At 43.3% G+C, this 18,146-nt stretch overlaps 1 protein-coding gene across 21 annotated transcripts in view; it reads left to right on the top strand.

Moving 5' to 3' along the window:
* The window catches only part of PTPRT (protein tyrosine phosphatase receptor type T), a 1,160,468-nt gene that overhangs the window by 395,429 nt on the left and 746,893 nt on the right, over positions 1-18,146 (top strand). For all 21 annotated transcript variants that reach the window (XM_078371705.1, XM_008995950.5, XM_035302876.3 and 18 more), the window contains exon 3: positions 12,735-13,006. In XM_078371705.1, coding sequence (XP_078227831.1) covers positions 12,735-13,006 — 272 coding nt within the window. The remainder of the gene's footprint in view (positions 1-12,734; positions 13,007-18,146) is intronic.

Here is an 18,146-nt window from a genome sequence, read left to right as displayed (position 1 = left end):
CTGGTGAAGAGAGACGTTCCTTGTTATCAACAGCGTGGAGATGTTCCATGGTTTCCTGGTGCCTTCGAGGGCCTCTGCCTCTGTGGACAGTGAGACTGGGAGCTGCCTTATCCTGCTGAATTCTAGGATCAGTTATCTCAGTGTTATAGTGAAAGATCGACATGAGGGCTCAGGAATGCCGCTGCTGTCACCGATGATCATGGTAGCTAACTGTTAACATGTCAGGTACTAATCTAAGCCTGTGACATATAGATACATTGAATTCACATAAGAAGCCTAGGAAGCATGTACAGCTTTTGCCATCATCACCTCCAATATTCAGATGGAGAAACTGAGGCCCATAGAGGTTAAGTATGTGGCCCAAGGCCACACAGCTGGGAGCCGACAGAGCTGGGATTTGATCTAGCATTTGAATCCACAGTCCATGCCCTTGTCCTGCACTGTTCCACCACTCATGCAGGACAAGGAAGGCAAGACATGACCCTCGTAATGCTGGACAAGTTATTTGGCCTCTCTTTGCCCTCATTCTTACCTCAAAAAAGGAAATAGGTTTTCCAATCTTAGACGAAAAAAAAAATACCTTTACATTAAAAAAATAAGCTGTCAGGATTAATTGGATAACAGCTGTCAAAGTCTTGTAGCTCCTTAGAGGATGGTAAAAGAGGAGGAATAATTATTGTGCTATTTTCTATGCAGACCCTAGTACATTTGGGGGAGTCAATAACTGTCTAATGATATTCTTGGTAATTAGCAGTGATGGAAGGGAAATGGCTCAGGCTGGAGGAGCTTGTTGGAGTTGGGCACAGGGAGAGTCTTCATGTTTAATGGCCAGTGGCCAAGACCTCCTGCCCCTGAGAGAGGTAGGCAGGGCGTGGCCCAGGGTAGGAGGGAGGTTAGCAAGTTAGCACCCCTGTGGGGGCCCATTTGGTGATTCCTCAGAGTTAATGGGTTCCCTGCCCTATCAAGGTTAGGGAATTAAAGACCAGCTAGTCCAGTGGTTCTCAAAGTATGGCCCACAGATCAGCTCCATCAGCCTCACTTAGAAACTTGTTAGAAGTGCAGATTCTTGGACTCCACCAAATGTACTGGGTCTGAGATGCAGCACAATTTTTTTAAAGACAGAGTCTTGCTCTGTTGTCCAGGCTGGAGTGCAGTAGCGCAATCTCGGCTCACTGCAACCTCCACCTCCCGGGTTCAAGCGATTCTCCTGCCTCAGCCTCCTGAGTCTCTGGGACTACAGGCACATGCCACCACGCCCGACTAATTTTTGTATTTTTAGTAGAGACGGGGTTTCACCATATTGGCCAGGCTGGAGACCCAGCACAATTTAGTAAGCTTTCCGGGTAATTCTCATGCACACTATGATTTGGGAACCACTGTTTGAGAGGGAAATGGTACTGATCTTGGAGTCTGACAGACCTCCACTTGAAGGCTGACACTATCACCCTTTGGCTGTGTGACTCTGAGCAAGTCAGGGTACCTCTCTGAATATCAAGTTTCTTATATATAAACTGAAGGGTGAGAGATTAGAGAGTTGTACTTGCTTTCCATCTGCAATTTCTTCTAACCCCTCCACAAGGCAGAGACTGTCTTGTATCCTGGCTTTGAGACAGGCTATTTCATCTGTGTGGAACGTTCTTTCTGTTCCCCTTTTCCCTGTCTGATACCTACTTAACGTAGACCTCAGCCTAGAGTTTATTTGCTCCTGTTGTATTTGTTTTCTTTTTATACTTTTTCCCCTATATCATATCCGGGTTCTTGCCTCGTCATACAGCTTCCCATATTTCTGTAATGGCTCTTTACACATCTGTAATCTCTAAGAGGATAAAAACTCTTCCCTGCTGACTGCTGTTCCCTTAGTGTCAGGAACATAGTAATATTTATGTGACACAAATAATGCTTGTGGTTAGAACAGATTTTATTAACTTTGTAAAATGCTTGGCTCTGGTGGATTTCATAAGGAGACTAGTGGAGGGATTAGCCTTCAGGCACAGATTCATTTTGGGGAAACTGAGGCATAAAGGTACCCGTAGAGTTAAGGATATAGTGGCAGAGAGAAGCCAGTGGAGAAAGCAGCTCCAGTGACTGAGGATTTGAGATGAGGGTGCTGTGGAATTGGGGTATGGACAGTCTTTAGCAAACCTCAGTGGGGCTCAGGGGTTCACCTGGCATCAGCATTAGACAGAGTGATACACTCACCTTCAGTGCTTGCAGCATGGGCTGCCAGTGAGGGGCAGAAGAATGTGATGGCATCTGGCCAGCACACACAGTAAGAAGTCACTCCTAGTATCCCCAGGGCAGGCATTTTGCAAAGCGCAGAGTAACTCTCAGCTTTCCTTTATGATTTATTTATATATTTGTGTATTTATCTTGGACAGGGTTACAGACCTCTTTAAGAAATAGATGGATGCTCTCCCCAGGAAGAAAGAGCACAAAGACGCAAACATTCCCCACTGTTGAACTTGCCACTCACTGGGTATGAAGAGGTCGCTTTCAGACCCAGTTGTTGTAAGGGAGTTAAAAGCCTCAGGTGAGGGGAAGGGTACACTTAAATACTTGATGTCTCTCTGAGCCCCTGCATTTTAAAGCTTGGGCAATAATAGCGATGACCCAATTTAGTGATGTGAAGGCAAGACAGCACCATTTTAACAGGCTTAGCCATCTCTTCTTTTTGCTGTCTTTTCTCCCCTTTTCCATTTGTGTCTTTTCCCCTTGCAAATATATGAGGTAATAATCCAGTATTTTCTATGGAGCATGGCAAACATGCTATATATAAGACACAGTTCAACGTTCTGTGAGTGTAATTGGAGCATAAATGTAACTAATCAAAATATTATCATGCCAATGGATGTGTGAAGAGTTTGGAGATTTTAAAATATATATATTTTAGTTCCATGTCATTTCCATTTAGAGCTGCAGAAGCAAAGGACTCAGCCCAGTGAATGTCGAGAACAATTTGGGGGTCTGACAATGTTCCCAGCAGCCCTGCTGTTCTCTTTACTCTTAATATGGCGGCAGCTTGACAATGGACTTAATGTTTGTTCTTTATTTCCATTCTTTACCCCTCTTCCTGCCTGAACCAGCTCCCCGGGGCAAAGCCAGCTAACTCCAGGGAGTTTATGATCACTCCTTGCCATCAAACACAACATGCCCACTTGTGGCATGCAGCCTACTAGCTGCATGAGAGCTACAACTTCCTAGGTTTGAATCCTGGCTCTGCTACCAGCTGTGTGGCCTTGGAAAAGTGACTTAAACTCTCTGTGCCTCAGTTCCTCCAGCTATAAAAGAATGATAGTAGTGACTACCTCATAGGGTTTATGTTAGAATTAAGTGAGTGAGTCTAAGTAAAATATGATAGTATGTGTTCGCTGTTGTTGTTATTATTGTTAAGAGCTGGAGTGACTGAGAAATAAATTCTCGTGAGAACACAAAAAATACTGCGTTCTTTCAGGAACAGGACCCAAGGAGAAAGATCTCTCCTTCCCACCCCTTCTTCAGAGGGAGTCTAGGTAGAAAATCCAAGCCAGCCTTGGATCCAAACTGAAAACTAGCTAGTCATGTAAAGTCACTATAAAGTCTTGGAAATAGACTTCTGTAGCTGGAATGAACTTTAAAACCTCTACTTGTCCAGCACTTTGGGAGGCCGAGGCAGGTGGATCATGAGGTCAAGAGATTGAGACCATCGTGGTCAACATGGTGAAACCCCATCTCTACTAAAAATACAAAAAATTAGCTGGGCATGGTGGCACGTGCCTATAATCCCAGCTACTCAGGAGGCTGAGGCAGGAGAATTGCCTGAACCCAGGAGGCGGAGGTTGCAGTGAGCCGAGATCGCGCCATTGCACTCCAGCCTGGGTAACAAGAGCAAAACTCTGTCTCAAAAAAAAAACCAACCCTCTACTTGTATATGCACCTGTTTTGCAGGTGAAGAAACAGAATTCTTGCTTATGAGGCAGTGTATGGTTAAAATGGGTGCATAGGAAGGGGTGAGGAGTCTGAAGGGAGAGTAGCATTATCTCACTTTCAGTTTCATCTGGATCTTGCCAAATGAATTGTCTATTTCCAGCATCAAAGAGCAAATCGAACAAAGCCTTACATTTTACAGTTATGTTGCTGAGTTGTCATTCTGTTGTGTTTTGAGTTCCATTATTTTTTTCCTACAATAACATTTAGTTTTGCTCCTGGGAGATTGAAAGAGTATGTTGAATTGTTGGGGAAGGCAAGTTATGAAGTGATAAAGAAAGGGAGACAGGTCCCAGTATGCCCTGCAACAATGTCCCAGGGTTTGTTTTCATAGCATGATCACGGAAGGACCAAAAGAAGTATGTTGGTTGAAAAGCTTTTATTTTCACTTTTACTTTTGTTTGGGAGGTCAGGAGGGATGCAAGCTTATGTAGGGGTTGCATGTAGTTTAGGTTGTATTCTGCGTTGTCTGCATAATCTTTTGCCTCTTCTCTTCCCTCACCTGTATTTCCTGTCTCCTGCTTCTCCACCTTCCTCTTTCCCTTGTTCCTCTTCCTCCCTTCTTCCCTTCCATCCATCCTCTTCCCCTTTTTCTCTCCTATCTTCATCTTATTTTTCATTCCTCTTTTGTTTTCTCCTTCTTTTCTTCTTCCTCTTCTCTGTTCCTTCTTTCTCTTGTCTCTCCTTCACTTCCTCTTTGCCTTCGTCTTTTTCTCAGAAAGTGTAAAACGGTGCAGGGAGGCTAGGGATTCCGTCTTTGAGGAAAAGACCCAAGTGCACATGAACTCCCTGCCTGGCTCTCCTTGTGTTAGGGCATCCAGCACGGGTTAGCAGAGCCTCTCCACCAGCGCCTTCAAATCCAATCACTGGGGGTTAATACCATATTTAAACTACATTATCCACACCTATTAAATAGTTGTTTCTTCAAAAATTGCCATAACAAATTTGCATATGAAGTGCTGAAACCCCAACGTATTGGTCTGAATGAATGATTACAGAAATGCTTATTACTTGTTCATGCAAACTGACAAAATGTTCACAATATTTAATTCCTTTGAAGTTTCAGGATGTATTTTTTTGTTGTAAATAGATATTATATATCCATTAAGCTGTAATTAATACCTCCTCCCCATTTTCTGGTATATTAGAAAAGCAGCAGATTTCTTTTGTTTGACACTTGATAATTAGATTGCTTTCATAGCTAATATGAATAATGTTGAATGCTTTGTTTATGGGTATGGCTATTGGTTTATTGTTATGTTTGTGATTGGCTTAATGATTACTAGTTTTCATGGTAGGACTGGTGGCACCACATGCTTTTGTTGCACATACATTTTCTTACTTGAAAGTGCACTGTGCCTTTTGATGCTTTTGTGCTGCTTGCACTTTCTAGCCAGCTGAATTTTATCATTATGGACTTTTACATTAGATCTTGTTTAAAATACCTGTCATGGAAGTATGCACTCTGAAGTATAGGAACAATGGTTTGGAAGTGAGTGTTTCCTGGACATTAGTGAAAACCATGAAGGGAAAGTGATATTTAAGTAGTTTAGTGAAGGACCATGGCTAAGCTGGGTAGCGTGGATTTCAGGAAGGATATCGCCTGGACAAAAGCCCAGAGGCAGGGACATGCGGAGGATGTTTGGAGTGTGTATTAGTTTCCTATTGCTGCTGTAACAAATTACCACAAATTTTGTGGCCAAAAACACACACATTTTAATCTGGATGCCAGAAGTCCTAGATGGGTCACATTGGGCTAAATTCAACGCTGGGCTAAATATCAGGGCTGTGTTGTTTTCTGGAGGCTCTACAGGAGAGTTTGTTTTCTTACCTTTTCTAGTTTTTGCTGGCCACCTGCATTTTTTGGTTCATGGCTCCTCCTTTCATCTTAAAGCAAACAGCATAGCCTCCTCAGATATCTTCAACTCTGATTCTGACTCTCCTGGCCCCATTGTTCACTAACAAGGACACTTGTGATTACATTATGCTCAGCTGGAAAATCCAGAATAATCTCCCCATCTCAAGCAAATCTGGTTAATAAGAGAATTAAGAGAAACTTAATTCTCCTGCCATGAAAGGCAACATATGTACAGGTTTCAAATATTAGAATGTAGACATCTTTGGGAGGCCCTTATTCTGTCTACCACAGAGTGGCCAAGGACTGTGTGTGTGGGAGGGTGAGGGAGATAGAACAGGGCAGGAGGGGTGGGGGTCAGGATGTGCAAGGCTCTACATGTCCCCATGAAAGACCTTGGACTTTATAGGACATAGGGAATTTCCTATAGAGGAGGATCTCAATGGAAGTTGAGGATGTGTCACGGTCAGTTTTGTATCTCAGAAAGATGGTGCTAACTACTGTTTTATTGGATGGTGAGAGAATCAAGGCCTAGACTGCTTAGGAAATTGTTGCAAAAGTTCACAAAATAAACAAACAGTTCATGACACCCATGTCATGGACTTGAATTAAGGCACTGCCAAGGGAGTGGAAAGGAAGAAGACAGTTGGTGAAATGAAGGGAGGAGGTATCCCCGGACCTCGATGCCTGATCAGTTGTGGGAGGTGGGGATGGGGCAGCAGATTTTACTCTGCTTCTCAACGGATTTATCACTATTCAGTCTATTAAGGTCTCCCTGCTATACAGAAAAAAAAAAAAACCTTTAGGGGCACGAGTAAGACAGAAAAGGAGCTATTTTTAAGGACCTACAATATAGTGATACTTATCTAGACATTTTATAAGTAATAGTTGTATTAATTCTCATGACCACAATGTGAGATGTGTTTTATAGCCATTTTATAGAAGAGGATACTTGAGAGTCAAAGAGTTAAGTGATTTATTTGAGATCATCAGAGAGAAGACAAGTATCTTGGGCTCCATTTTATTCCAGGGGCCCCTTGTGAAAAGCATCCTGCATTATCCTTGCTCACCAGGGCTTGGAGCTCTAGAAACAGTTGTTGAACTGCATGTCAAAGCTGAGGCTGGGAATGCCCAAGGTGTGTGCACATACTTCCCCCAAGTCCTGTGACATGTAGAATGCCTAGAGCCTCTCTGCTTCCTGAAGCCTACCTAAATAGCTCTCTGGGTAGCTACTCCTGTGGCTGCACAGCTCAGGCAGGGAAGGGCAGCATTGCCTGTGGTAGAAACTGAAATTGGAGTCAGTCGGAAAACTTGAGTCTAAGTCTTCATTGTGTTTGTTGACCTTGGCCAAGCTGCTTGTCCCCCACTGAAGTTTATGAAATGAGCAGGTTGCGTTAGTGAAGCTCCTGTCACTCACCTGGAGGTAATCTGTTATCTTTGATAAGTAATCTACAACTTTTAGACTAGTGCTATCCAACAGAACTTTCTGTGACTATGGATATATTCTACATCAGCACTGTCCCATATGGTAGCAACCAGTCATGTGTGTCTACTGGGCACTTGAAATGTGGCTACTATCTCTAAGGAAATGATTTTTTTCTACTTAATTATTATTTAAAATAGGCATATGGTGCTATTAGCTACTGGTTAGAAGAGTGCATTTCTAGACCCCATAGTCTCTGTTTTCTAAGAAAGAATAATTGGTTTGAGTATTTACTACTTTCTGGCTATGTGGCTTTGGGAAAATAACTTCACCTCTTTGTTCCTTAATATTCCTTGCTTTAAAACAGGGAGAGCATGGCATCACCTCACTGGGATGCTAAACCATACCTCGATCAGTGCCTGGCACATGAAAAGTTCTCAGTAAATATTAGGTGTGACCAACTGCATTAGATCTACCGTTACCTGCTGCTGGCTATTTGTTATAAAATTAGCATTTATTAAGTACCATTTTTACTTAATATTCACTGAAAACAAACAACTTTGATCTGTAGGTTTTATTATCCCATTTGATAGATGAGGACATTGAGGCTGAGGGAATTTTACTGACTTGCTCCAAGTCACGCCACTAAGAAACGACAGAAGCGGGAGTGAAACTGAGTTTCCTTGACTGAAGATCCAGGACCCCGTTCTGTGCCACTGCAGCTGCTTGGCTTTTGGCAGCATTTGAGGCCCCACCAGCATCCATTCCTTTCAAGTAGGTGCTGGCACTGGGAGCTGGCAGGGCCACCTGTCTGCAGGGACCGCGCTGAGCTCTTGGTGCCCAAGGCCCTCAGCTGCCAGTCGCCGGAACATACTCATGTAATCTTAATGAACAATGTGCAAAGCATTAAAAACTCAATTAGGACTTTCTTTTTACTGCCGTTGTGAGGAAATGCGATCCTGAGGTGCTCATGTGTAAACACAATAGCGGCCATCTGCTATGGAGAAGTGTTTCGCCTCCAAAAAGGGGATCTGTGTTGCAGACACATCAATAACGAGGCGCTTATCAAGGCATTATTATGCACGAAGGGGAAAAATGCAAAATTTATGGCCAGCCAGAGAGTACTTCCTGGTTTAATTCCACAATTTTCAGGGGTATGTATAATAACTATGAAGAAACTAATGCTGTTTTATGTTACTTGTCACGTTAGTAGATTTTTTTCTTTTTTAAGGGAGAAGGGAAAAGAATGTATTTACAGTCTTTGTCTCTTGTTTCTGACTGATCTTGGCGTAATGACTGACTCATTTTTGATCTCCAGGAAACTGACAGCCCTGGGATGATATTAATTGCGCCAACCTGTTGATCAAAGAGGGTCCCACAGAGTGGATGATATGCCAGGGCTTTCACTCCTGAACAATCTCTAATGACGGGCTTGAGCTCAACTCACAGATACAGCTCCCTTCCTTTCTGGAGGGTGTGGTCAGATCTATATAAGGTGGGCTACGTGTGGAAGGGGCTAGAGTTGACCGCTGGATCCCATCCCCCTCCTTCAAGACCTTACACTAGCATTACTGGATGCTTCTGTGCCTTTCCCTGGGATATTCTCTCTTTCAAATGCCTCCCAAGTTACCGCCCAGGCTTGCTGCTCTTGATGATGTCCTTATGCAGAGCGTCTTGCAACTTTGCTTAGTAGCTATCATTTCCCATCTTATTGCCTTGAATAAATGGACTTGTAGCTGAATAATAGTTTATTCCCTTTTTTTTTTGAGACGGAGTTTCGCTCTTGTTACCCAGGCTGGAGTGCAATGGCGCGATCTTGGCTCACGGCAACCTCTGCCTCCTGGGTTCAGGCAATTCTCCTGCCTCAGCTTCCCGAGTAGCTGGGGATTACAGGCACGGGCCACCATGCCCAGCTAATTTTTTGTATTTTTAGTAGAGACGGGGTTTCACCATGTTGACCAGGATGGTCTCGATCCCTTGACCTCATGATCCACCCGCCTCGGCCTCCCAAAGTGCTGGAATTACAGGCTTGAGCCACCGCTTCCGGCCTGTTTATTCCCTTTTTACTTAAAATCCAAGATGAGTGCCCCTAATGGGTGAGTAGCCTTCCATGTGGCTTTGCTTATTCGGGAAACCTGGCTTCTTTTATGGTGGCTCTGCTTTCCCCTAGACTCTTAAGATCTGGAACATTCAGCCAGGAGATGGGAAACTAGACTGGGCCAGGGATTCTCACCCCTTAATGTGCATGTAGATCACCTGGAGTTCTTGAAAAAATGCAGATCCAGGCTCAGTAGACCTGCAGGCAGATGTGAGATTCTTGTTTCTCACAAGCCCCCAGGTGACGCTGGGGTGGCTGGTCCAAAGACCAGTCTTTGAGAGGCAAGATCATTTAGTATGGAGGTGGGTGGTAGGAGGGAGGCAGCTTTTACTATCCAGGCCTGGAAAGTGGCACATATCATACTCCTGCCTTGTTATCTAGAACTCAGTTGAATGTGCCCACCAAATGCTAAAGGGAGGCTGGAAGACGAAGCCTAGCTATGTGTCCAGAACAACGTTATAGGGTTGTGCGTGAAGCTACGTGGAACAGGGAAATCTCTACCTCCTCAGCGAGCCTGCCCTGCTACTGAAGCTAGGATGGAAGGAAGTGGGAAAATGAGCTGCTGGAAGGAAAACCTTCTCTCAACTCTCTCTGCTGTGGATTATAAGAAGCCAAGGTGCCTGTGGTGTGAATTGGCAGGAGGACAGGAGCTGAAATGTGCATGCACGTATCATGGGATTCAGAAAGGAGAGAGAGTGAAACACTTTGCTTCTCAGGCTGCTCCTCCTGCTGGGAGATGCGCTACTCCTCTGTGGCAGGGGCAGCCACAAACCCTTTGTGGGGCTTCAGAGTTGCTACTTACCTGTCCATGGAAACCTTTTGGAACCCAGTGGCATGTAGGCCAATGGACGGATATGGGCATGGATGCAGGCTCTGTCTCATCTCTAAGCTGCAATTTCTGCTCCCATAATCACTCCTTTTTTGCTGCCTCATTGTGGGTTATGGTAATTCGTAAATTCTCTGACATGGAGACATCTCTCCACTTACCTTGTGTTACTGCAAGGCCCTAAACTAGGAAACTTTACTCACTTAGAAACACTGGCAAAGACACCTGCACCTTTGTTCCACTTCTGGTGGCTCCTACCCCAAGCGGTGCTACATTTTCTGAAATCAAGACTTTTGCAGCAATATGGATGGAACTAGAGACAGTAATCTTAAGTGAAGGAATGCCAAAACAGAAAATCAATACTGCATATTCTCACTTCTAAGTGGTGGCTAAATAATGTGTACACACGGATGCAGAGCATGAAATGATATACATTGAAGGCTTGGAAGGGTTGGAGTGGGTGAGGGATGAGAAATTACTTAATGGATACAATATATGTTATTTGGTTGATAACCACACTAAAAGCCCAGACTTGACTTGTACTCCTTACATTTACACAGACATTTTTCTCATTGGTAGGATGGCAAAACATGATAGCAACCGATTCAGGCTTCTCTGTGCTTTTCACCTGGCTACTTTTTTTTTTTTTATTTTTGAGATGGAGTTTCGCTCCTGTTACCCAGGCTGGAGTGCAATGGTGCGATCTCAGCTCACTGCAACCTCCACCTCCTGGGTTCAGGCAATTCTCCTTCCTCAGCCTCCTGAGTAGCCGGGATTACAGGCACGCACCACCGTGCCCAGCTAATTTTTTGTATTTGTAGTAGAGACGGGGTTTCACCATGTTGACCAGGATGGTCTCGATCTCTTGACCTTGTGATCCACCCGCCTTGGCCTCCCAAAGTGCTGTGATTACAGGCTTGAGCCACTGCGCCTGGCCTCACCTGGCTACTTTTTGGTTTAAGCCCACCCAAGTATCCTAAGTGATCATCTCAGTAAGACAGCTCAGGCCTGGGGATCTGGGCAGGGTTGGAGGCTGGGTACTCCTGCTCTGCATGGTGGTTCAGGGGTAGCATGCAGAAAGTCTAATTTGGTCTTATGTCCAAGTTACTTTGTGAATAGTAATGTGGAGGTTTTGGCCTCTCTGTCTGTCTCTCCCTCTCTCTTGCGTCTGTTTTTAAATTCACTCAGAACCTGGAGGAGACAGGGTTTGATTGGTACCTTTTAGAACCCCAAGAAGATATGGCTTTCCCAGCATTTATTAGCTGGAAGTGGTCAGTCTTTTTGGCATTAGGGTGAATGAATGAGGTGACTTTTAGCTATTGAAGCAGCTCACCTTGGCTGAGGATAAGTGGTCTTAATGTTTCTTTCTGAATTGAATATTTTAAGTGATTTTCTAGGTGGAAACATGCATTCCAGAATCACGTGAGTTTATCTGCTGTGTTTCATGATGCAATTTATTTCATAGAATCACAGGACTCTAAGTCACAGAGTCAGCCCTCCCAGCTGCTTGTGAAATTTCCTTAACCCTCTCTTTCATTTGTCCAGGCTCTGTTTTGCCACCTGCATGGATGGGGACTCACTTTGTCTCTGGCCAGTCAATTCTGTTTTGCACCAACTTCACTTGTCAGAAAGTTCTTTGGACACTGAACTGAAACATACCTCCTCATGGTTTCTTTCATGAGTTTGCCCTCTCAGGCAGCTTTTCAATAAGCTATTGTCACAGTAAAGCAGCAAAACACACTGAGAAGAAACTCAGTGGAAAACAACAATAAGGATTTATTCTTGCTCCCGTGGGACTGTGCACTGATTATAGATTGGCTGATCTAGGTTGGGCTTTTGGGCCATGTGGCTGTAATTCCAGCTGCAGGGGGTGGACATGACTTGGTTCTTTACTATCAGTTCAAGTCAGATATCCTCTGTGTGTGTATTCTTGATCCCAAGCTGAAAGGGGCAGCCGCTACTGGGGGCACATTCTTCTCATGAAAGGAAGCCATAGTGGAAGATGGCAAGCCCAGCAAGGCAAGCACATTTTAACCTTTGCTTGAATCATTCTGTTAGCTTCCTGTTGACCAAAGCAAGTCATATGGTAAAGCCCAAAGTCAGGGATGGGAACAAACCCTCTGCTTCTGCTGGAAGGAGCTGCAAAGCCAATGGCAAGGGACATGGATCCAGGGAGGGGTAAAGAATTGGAGACAACCATTTAATTTGTCAAAGGAACTCAAAAGTGGCTCACTTCATTTCTATAACGCGACCATTTGAAAGCTGGGAAATAGTAGCTATGTTTTCTGCTAATAGTAATAGTAGCACCTTGTAGAAATACTTCATACATGTTACCATCTCTTAATTCTTAAAACCACCTTGTTGAATAGATTTTTTATTCCCAACTACAGAAGAGGTACTCAGGCTCAGAGAGGAGATGTGGCTTTTGCAGGGTCACCCAGACCCTCCTAGAGTGACTTGACCACTGGCCTCTCTTCTGGCCACCGTGTTTATGAGTGTGACTGATTTTCAGAAGGATTTTCTTACTCTCTCTTTGTCTCTATTTCCCACCTGTATTGTTGGTCTCCAGGTTCTTTCATGATGGTGAACAGCTCTGGGAGAGCCTCTGGCCAGAAGGCCCACCTGCTCCTGCCAACCCTGAAGGAGAACGACACCCACTGCATTGACTTCCATTACTACTTCTCCAGCCGTGACAGATCCAGCCCAGGGGCCTTAAACGTCTATGTGAAGGTGAATGGTGGCCCCCAAGGGAACCCTGTCTGGAATGTGTCCGGGGTCGTCACTGAGGGCTGGGTGAAGGCAGAGCTTGCCATCAGCACTTTCTGGCCACATTTCTATCAGGTATGGCATTTTACCATGGTTTTATTTTTGAAAGTTAGTAATAAACCTATACACCACTGCTCTTCCTACAGGTGCTAGGTCTAGAAAGGACTTCATGTATTCACTTGTGTTTACTGGACTTCTCCTCGTAGCCAAGCTCTGCAGAGGTGACCTGACACAGTCCCTGCCTCCCTTGAGTTTATCATCTGTAAGAAAAGACTGATGTATAAATAAAATGACAGTATAGCAGGATGCCTGTGGCTCCTGAAGATGATGGAGGAACACAGCATTGATTCCACTTTATAAAGTCAGTGCTTAAGACAACATGACGAGGGAGGTTCTAGTACTATCCTGTTTTATGGATGAAAAGGATGAGGTTCAGAGAGATGAGATCACTAGTCAAAGATCACCCTCTGCGGAATGGTGTGTTTGCTGGGGAAGGCAATTAGGATGGTTTGTAAGAGGAGATGACCGCTAAGATGAATCTTGAAGAATGAATAGAAATGTATTTTAAAAGGGAGAGAGGGAAGGGCATTCGAGTTGTCAAGAACAGTGTCTACTACAAGCTAGAGGAGTGGGTGATAGACGACAGCAGAGTTTGGAAAGTCTAGGTTGTTTAAGGTACGTTGCAAAGGGGACAGACGGAGATCAGCCTGCAGGGACACGTAGATCATGGGGGGCTCTGAATGCCAGGCTAACGAATGGAACTTAGTGTAAAGCAGTGCTGTCCAGACTGTGGTGAAGGGACACTTTTCCTCCCAGCTCGTTGTGAAGGAATACTCTTATAAACCACCGTAAAAAAAAGTCATGGTAATGCCAAATTGCCGTAACAGTTTCCAAACCTCTCTCCCCTTCCTTTCTTGTCTCCTTGTGACCTGATATACGCAGTGTACAGATTGGTACCAAATCCATAAAGCATCCTTTAGAGGAACACTTCTCCACATTGTCTTGGCCTGGAGCTATTTAAAACTTTAGTTTTTAAACAATGTTATTAAGGTAAAATGTACATATCACAGAATCTACCTATTTTAAGTGTGCAATCCCACGACTTTAGAAAACCTATTGAATTGTGCAACCATCATCATAAACTAGTCCAGAACGTGTTCATCCTCCCCTTAAGGTACCTTGTGCTCATTTGCAGTTAATCCCCACTTGCACTGTTGAAAGATTTTAGGTTAGAGAGTGTTGCAGTCAGATCTGTATTTTGGAGAAATTACTCTGGCATCTGAAGCAGATGGACATGAAGGTGGCAAGATCAGTGGCTGGGGGCTTCTTAGACATCTTCCAGTTTAATATCCATGGTACAGTTCTTCCAGATTCTAGAGTTAGGAATACATTTATGTATTGAGATCACTTGTTGGGTTGACCTTAATGAGACAATTCAAGCTTTATTTCCTTTTTGCCTTGGTAACAAGAAATCAGAATTTAATACTCAATTACCCTCAGTATTTAGCCTGGATTTTTGCCATAAATATTTCCATTTATCCTCAATGGCTTATGATTTCTTTTTAGAATAATTTTACTTTTCCTCATGTTACATTTCCTGAAATTCCTTTCAGAAATAGGGGATAGGTAATGGTGATGATGGTAATGGTGGTGATGGTGTTACCTAATGTTCGTTGGGTGTTTATCTTGTTCCAGGCACAGTACAAATATTTCACACACCTTACCTTGTTTAATCTTCAGAATAATCCTTTGAGGCAGGTATTTTATAGTATGAAACAAAGGCTCAGAAATGATAAGTGATAACCCAAGCTGGAATGGAGGTAGGGTCTTGGTTTTTACCCATTCTATTTGATTTGACTCTCTAAGCTATATAATCCAATATAAACATAATGGAAACCACACATGTCATTTATAAATATTTATTAGCCAAAAAGTAAAGGATGAAATTAATTTTGAGAATATATTTTACTTAACCTAGTGTATACAAAATACTATCACTTCAACATGTAATCAGTCTGAACAATTATTAGTGAGATATTTTCTGTTGTTCTCTCCCTATCAGTCTTTACAATCCAGTCTATATTTAAAATTATTATTTTCATTAATAATACTGATCTGTATTTAGATTCATAAAATATATAGCTGAAGAAATGGATTCATATATACAGGTTGTTCCAAACATTCTTTTTTTTTTTTTTTTTTAAATTTTTTATTGGATTTTAGGTTTTGGGGTACATGAGCAGAGCATGCAAGACAGTTGCGTAGGTACACACATGGCAGTGTGCTTTGCTTTTCTTCTCCCCTTCACCCACATTTGGCATTTCTCCCCAGGCTATCCCTCCCCACCTCCCCCTCCCACTGGCCCTCCCCTTTTCCCCCCAATAGACCCCAGTGTTTAGTACTCCCCTCTCTGTGTCCATGTGTTCTCATTTTTCATCACCCACCTATGAGTGAGAATATGCGGTGTTTCATTTTCTGTTCTTGTGTCAGTGTTCCAAACATTCTTAAGTGAATGGGGTATCAGTTTTTAAACTAAAATTTAAGGTAACTGAACTTAAGTGAAATGAGAAATTCAGTTTCACAGTCTCATTAGCCACACTTCAATAGCCAGTGGTTGTCAAATTAGTACAGATCAGAGTTCTTAACCACTTGGCTCCACAATTTCCCCTAGTAGAGTTCTTGAAAGGCTTGGCCCTGCCTGGAGCATGTGGGTGGGGAGATAAAGGGGGTGACTCCAAGGATGGGCTCTCAGAAGGGACCTCACCTATGAGGTACTAGTTCTGCTAATTCTCGTCATCCATTGTGGAGAATTCTGCAGCTGTCTCTTTAGTGCCTTGGTCTGTGTTGAGAGTTTTATTAAGGTTTATATTTTGGGATTGTCAGGAGACTTAAATGAGTAGACAATAAGACAAGATATTTGTGGCAGGGACTGTCGAACAGCACAGGTTACTCCCACAACCCTGGCAATATGCAAGCAGCCTTGGAGATGGATCTAAATAGCCCTGTTTGTGACCACGTTTCCTTTGCTTCTCCCCCAACCTCATCTTCTCTGCCTGTCCATGGGTGGCCAAGAGCCAGAGGCAGGAAGTAAGGAAAGTCAGGAAGAGAACAGAAATAAAAGAGGAAGTGAGAAGGAGAAGAAAAGAGGAAAAGAGAAAGTGAATTCTTGGAAGGACTCATTGCACCATCATTCTGCCACTTGCTCCCTATACTCATCCACTTGTCAGCCATTTTGCATCTGTGTGAGCCAGGCCAGTTCAGGCACTGGTAATGCAGAGGTGAATGGGACAGAGCTGGCCTTGGAGTGGTCGGGGGGAACTGTGGTCATTTGGTGTGAGGTTAAGACCCTACACCATTCTTTAGAAGAGCAGGAACTTATCACTGAAAGTGGCTAAAAGGACAATAGCCACTTTGTTTTTAATGTGTGTGTCAGTAACAATGGGATGTGTTTTATTTTAGATGTTTTGAGAAAAATTATGTAACTTTGGCCTCATTATTTCTGTCTTTTCCTTTTGTGTAGTATGTTTTAATACAAACCTTTATCTGAAACTGATGGTGTCAGATATGTGTCAGAATTCAGAATGTTGCAATTTAACTAGTAATATATTTGCATATCTTGTGTATTTCATAACAACCCTGGTAGGGTCTGAGGCAGTACCCTACAATCAAATCGAATATTTCTACAGCAAAACTTATAGATACTCACAAGAAATGGGATAAATAAAGATAGTAAGCTGTATCAGACCAATTTGGCTGAGTACAGGTTTTACCACCAAATTACTTTGTATAATCCTAAACTGAAGAACCTTGTTTTCAGAGTTTTTGGGCTTTCAGAATGGCATTAAGCATATGACCCTATATTCTCTACCTGCACAGTTGCGTGAACAAGGGGAAAACATCTTGCTTGTACATTCTGGGAAGAATACCCAGTGCATGACCTGTAGAGTGTGCTCAGTGGAACGTTTGTTCCCCGAGATTCTCTGAGGTGAAGGCTGATATGGTAGAGGCATTTTGAAAGAGCTGTATGATGTATTTGGTTCTAGGAGACTCACAGTTACTCATGGGAATTCTGAGGAGTCAGAAGGAAATCTGTTTATTGTTGTTTAATTTACTGTCTTTATTCTAAGTTTGAGCTTGACCCTCTTTTTGTCACATGACCACTTGACTGGAGAGATAGTATTCTGCAGACAGGTGTCCCTACATCTCAGTGTGCTGGGACAACCCTGTTTACTCCTATTATCTTGGTGAAATTAAGAGCATCCATTTCATAGTTTGCCCCAGTTTCAATGATAAATATATACTCTTCCTATCCATAGACATTTACAGACTGCATACTGGCACACGTGGCTTAGGTTTATCCTCATTTTGTAGATAAGGCAAACATTTTCTGGTAAGGACTAAAAAGAAAATATTTTAGTTTTTGCAAGCCATACAGTTTCTTTTGCAATTACTCAATTCTGCCATTGTACCGTGAAAGCAATCATAGATAATATGTAAATGAATGGACCCAGCTGTGTTCCAATAAAACTTTATGTGCAAAAACAGGTGGTGGGCTGGATTTGGATTCCAGGCCATAGCTAAACCCTGATGTGTATTATAAAGCTGATGTCCAGAGTTGCATAGTGAAGTCCAAGACCTCATAGCATATTACTGGCTAAGCTCGGGGCAGATCCCAGATACCCTACTCCCTAGACTGTCACCACCATTGAGTATAGACTTCAAGTGTCTCTAAAAGCTCATGGGCACAGTCAGTGAAGCTTTAAGATTTCAACTGGAAACCCCCTATCTAGGGCCAGATGCAAATGGGTACAGGATGGGGCCACAGGTTAAAGTACAATAAACACGAAAATTGACCCAGTACAGGGACAGTCACACTACTTGCCATGCTCTTTGATGAGGCAATGGGGGAAAAAGGTCATCTCTGGAGTGCCCACTATGTTCACACCCTAAGAGAGGCATGAGATCTGTGTAGTAGCTCTCTCTATTAGGTAGCAAATATGTCCCATCTTCCAGTGTAGGAAGCACTACTGGCACATTCAAGTCCCCATGTTTCTTCCTAGGTCCTCTGGCTCCAAGCTCTGCTTTGCCTTTAGGGGAAATAACTACCCTTTCTGAGAGTCTTCTTGCTGGCTGTGTAATGTTAGCTGTATCCTGTCATCCCTCAGAATTACAGTTCCATCTGTAGAATGGAGAGGGTGTTAGGTATGATAGTTCC

The sequence above is a fragment of the Callithrix jacchus genome, chromosome 5 (assembly GCF_049354715.1).
Source record: "Callithrix jacchus isolate 240 chromosome 5, calJac240_pri, whole genome shotgun sequence".
In the NCBI taxonomy this organism is placed as follows: domain Eukaryota; kingdom Metazoa; phylum Chordata; class Mammalia; order Primates; family Cebidae; genus Callithrix; species Callithrix jacchus.
The sequence above is the reverse complement of the archived record's forward strand: the minus strand, read 5'-3'. Positions and strand labels throughout refer to the sequence as shown.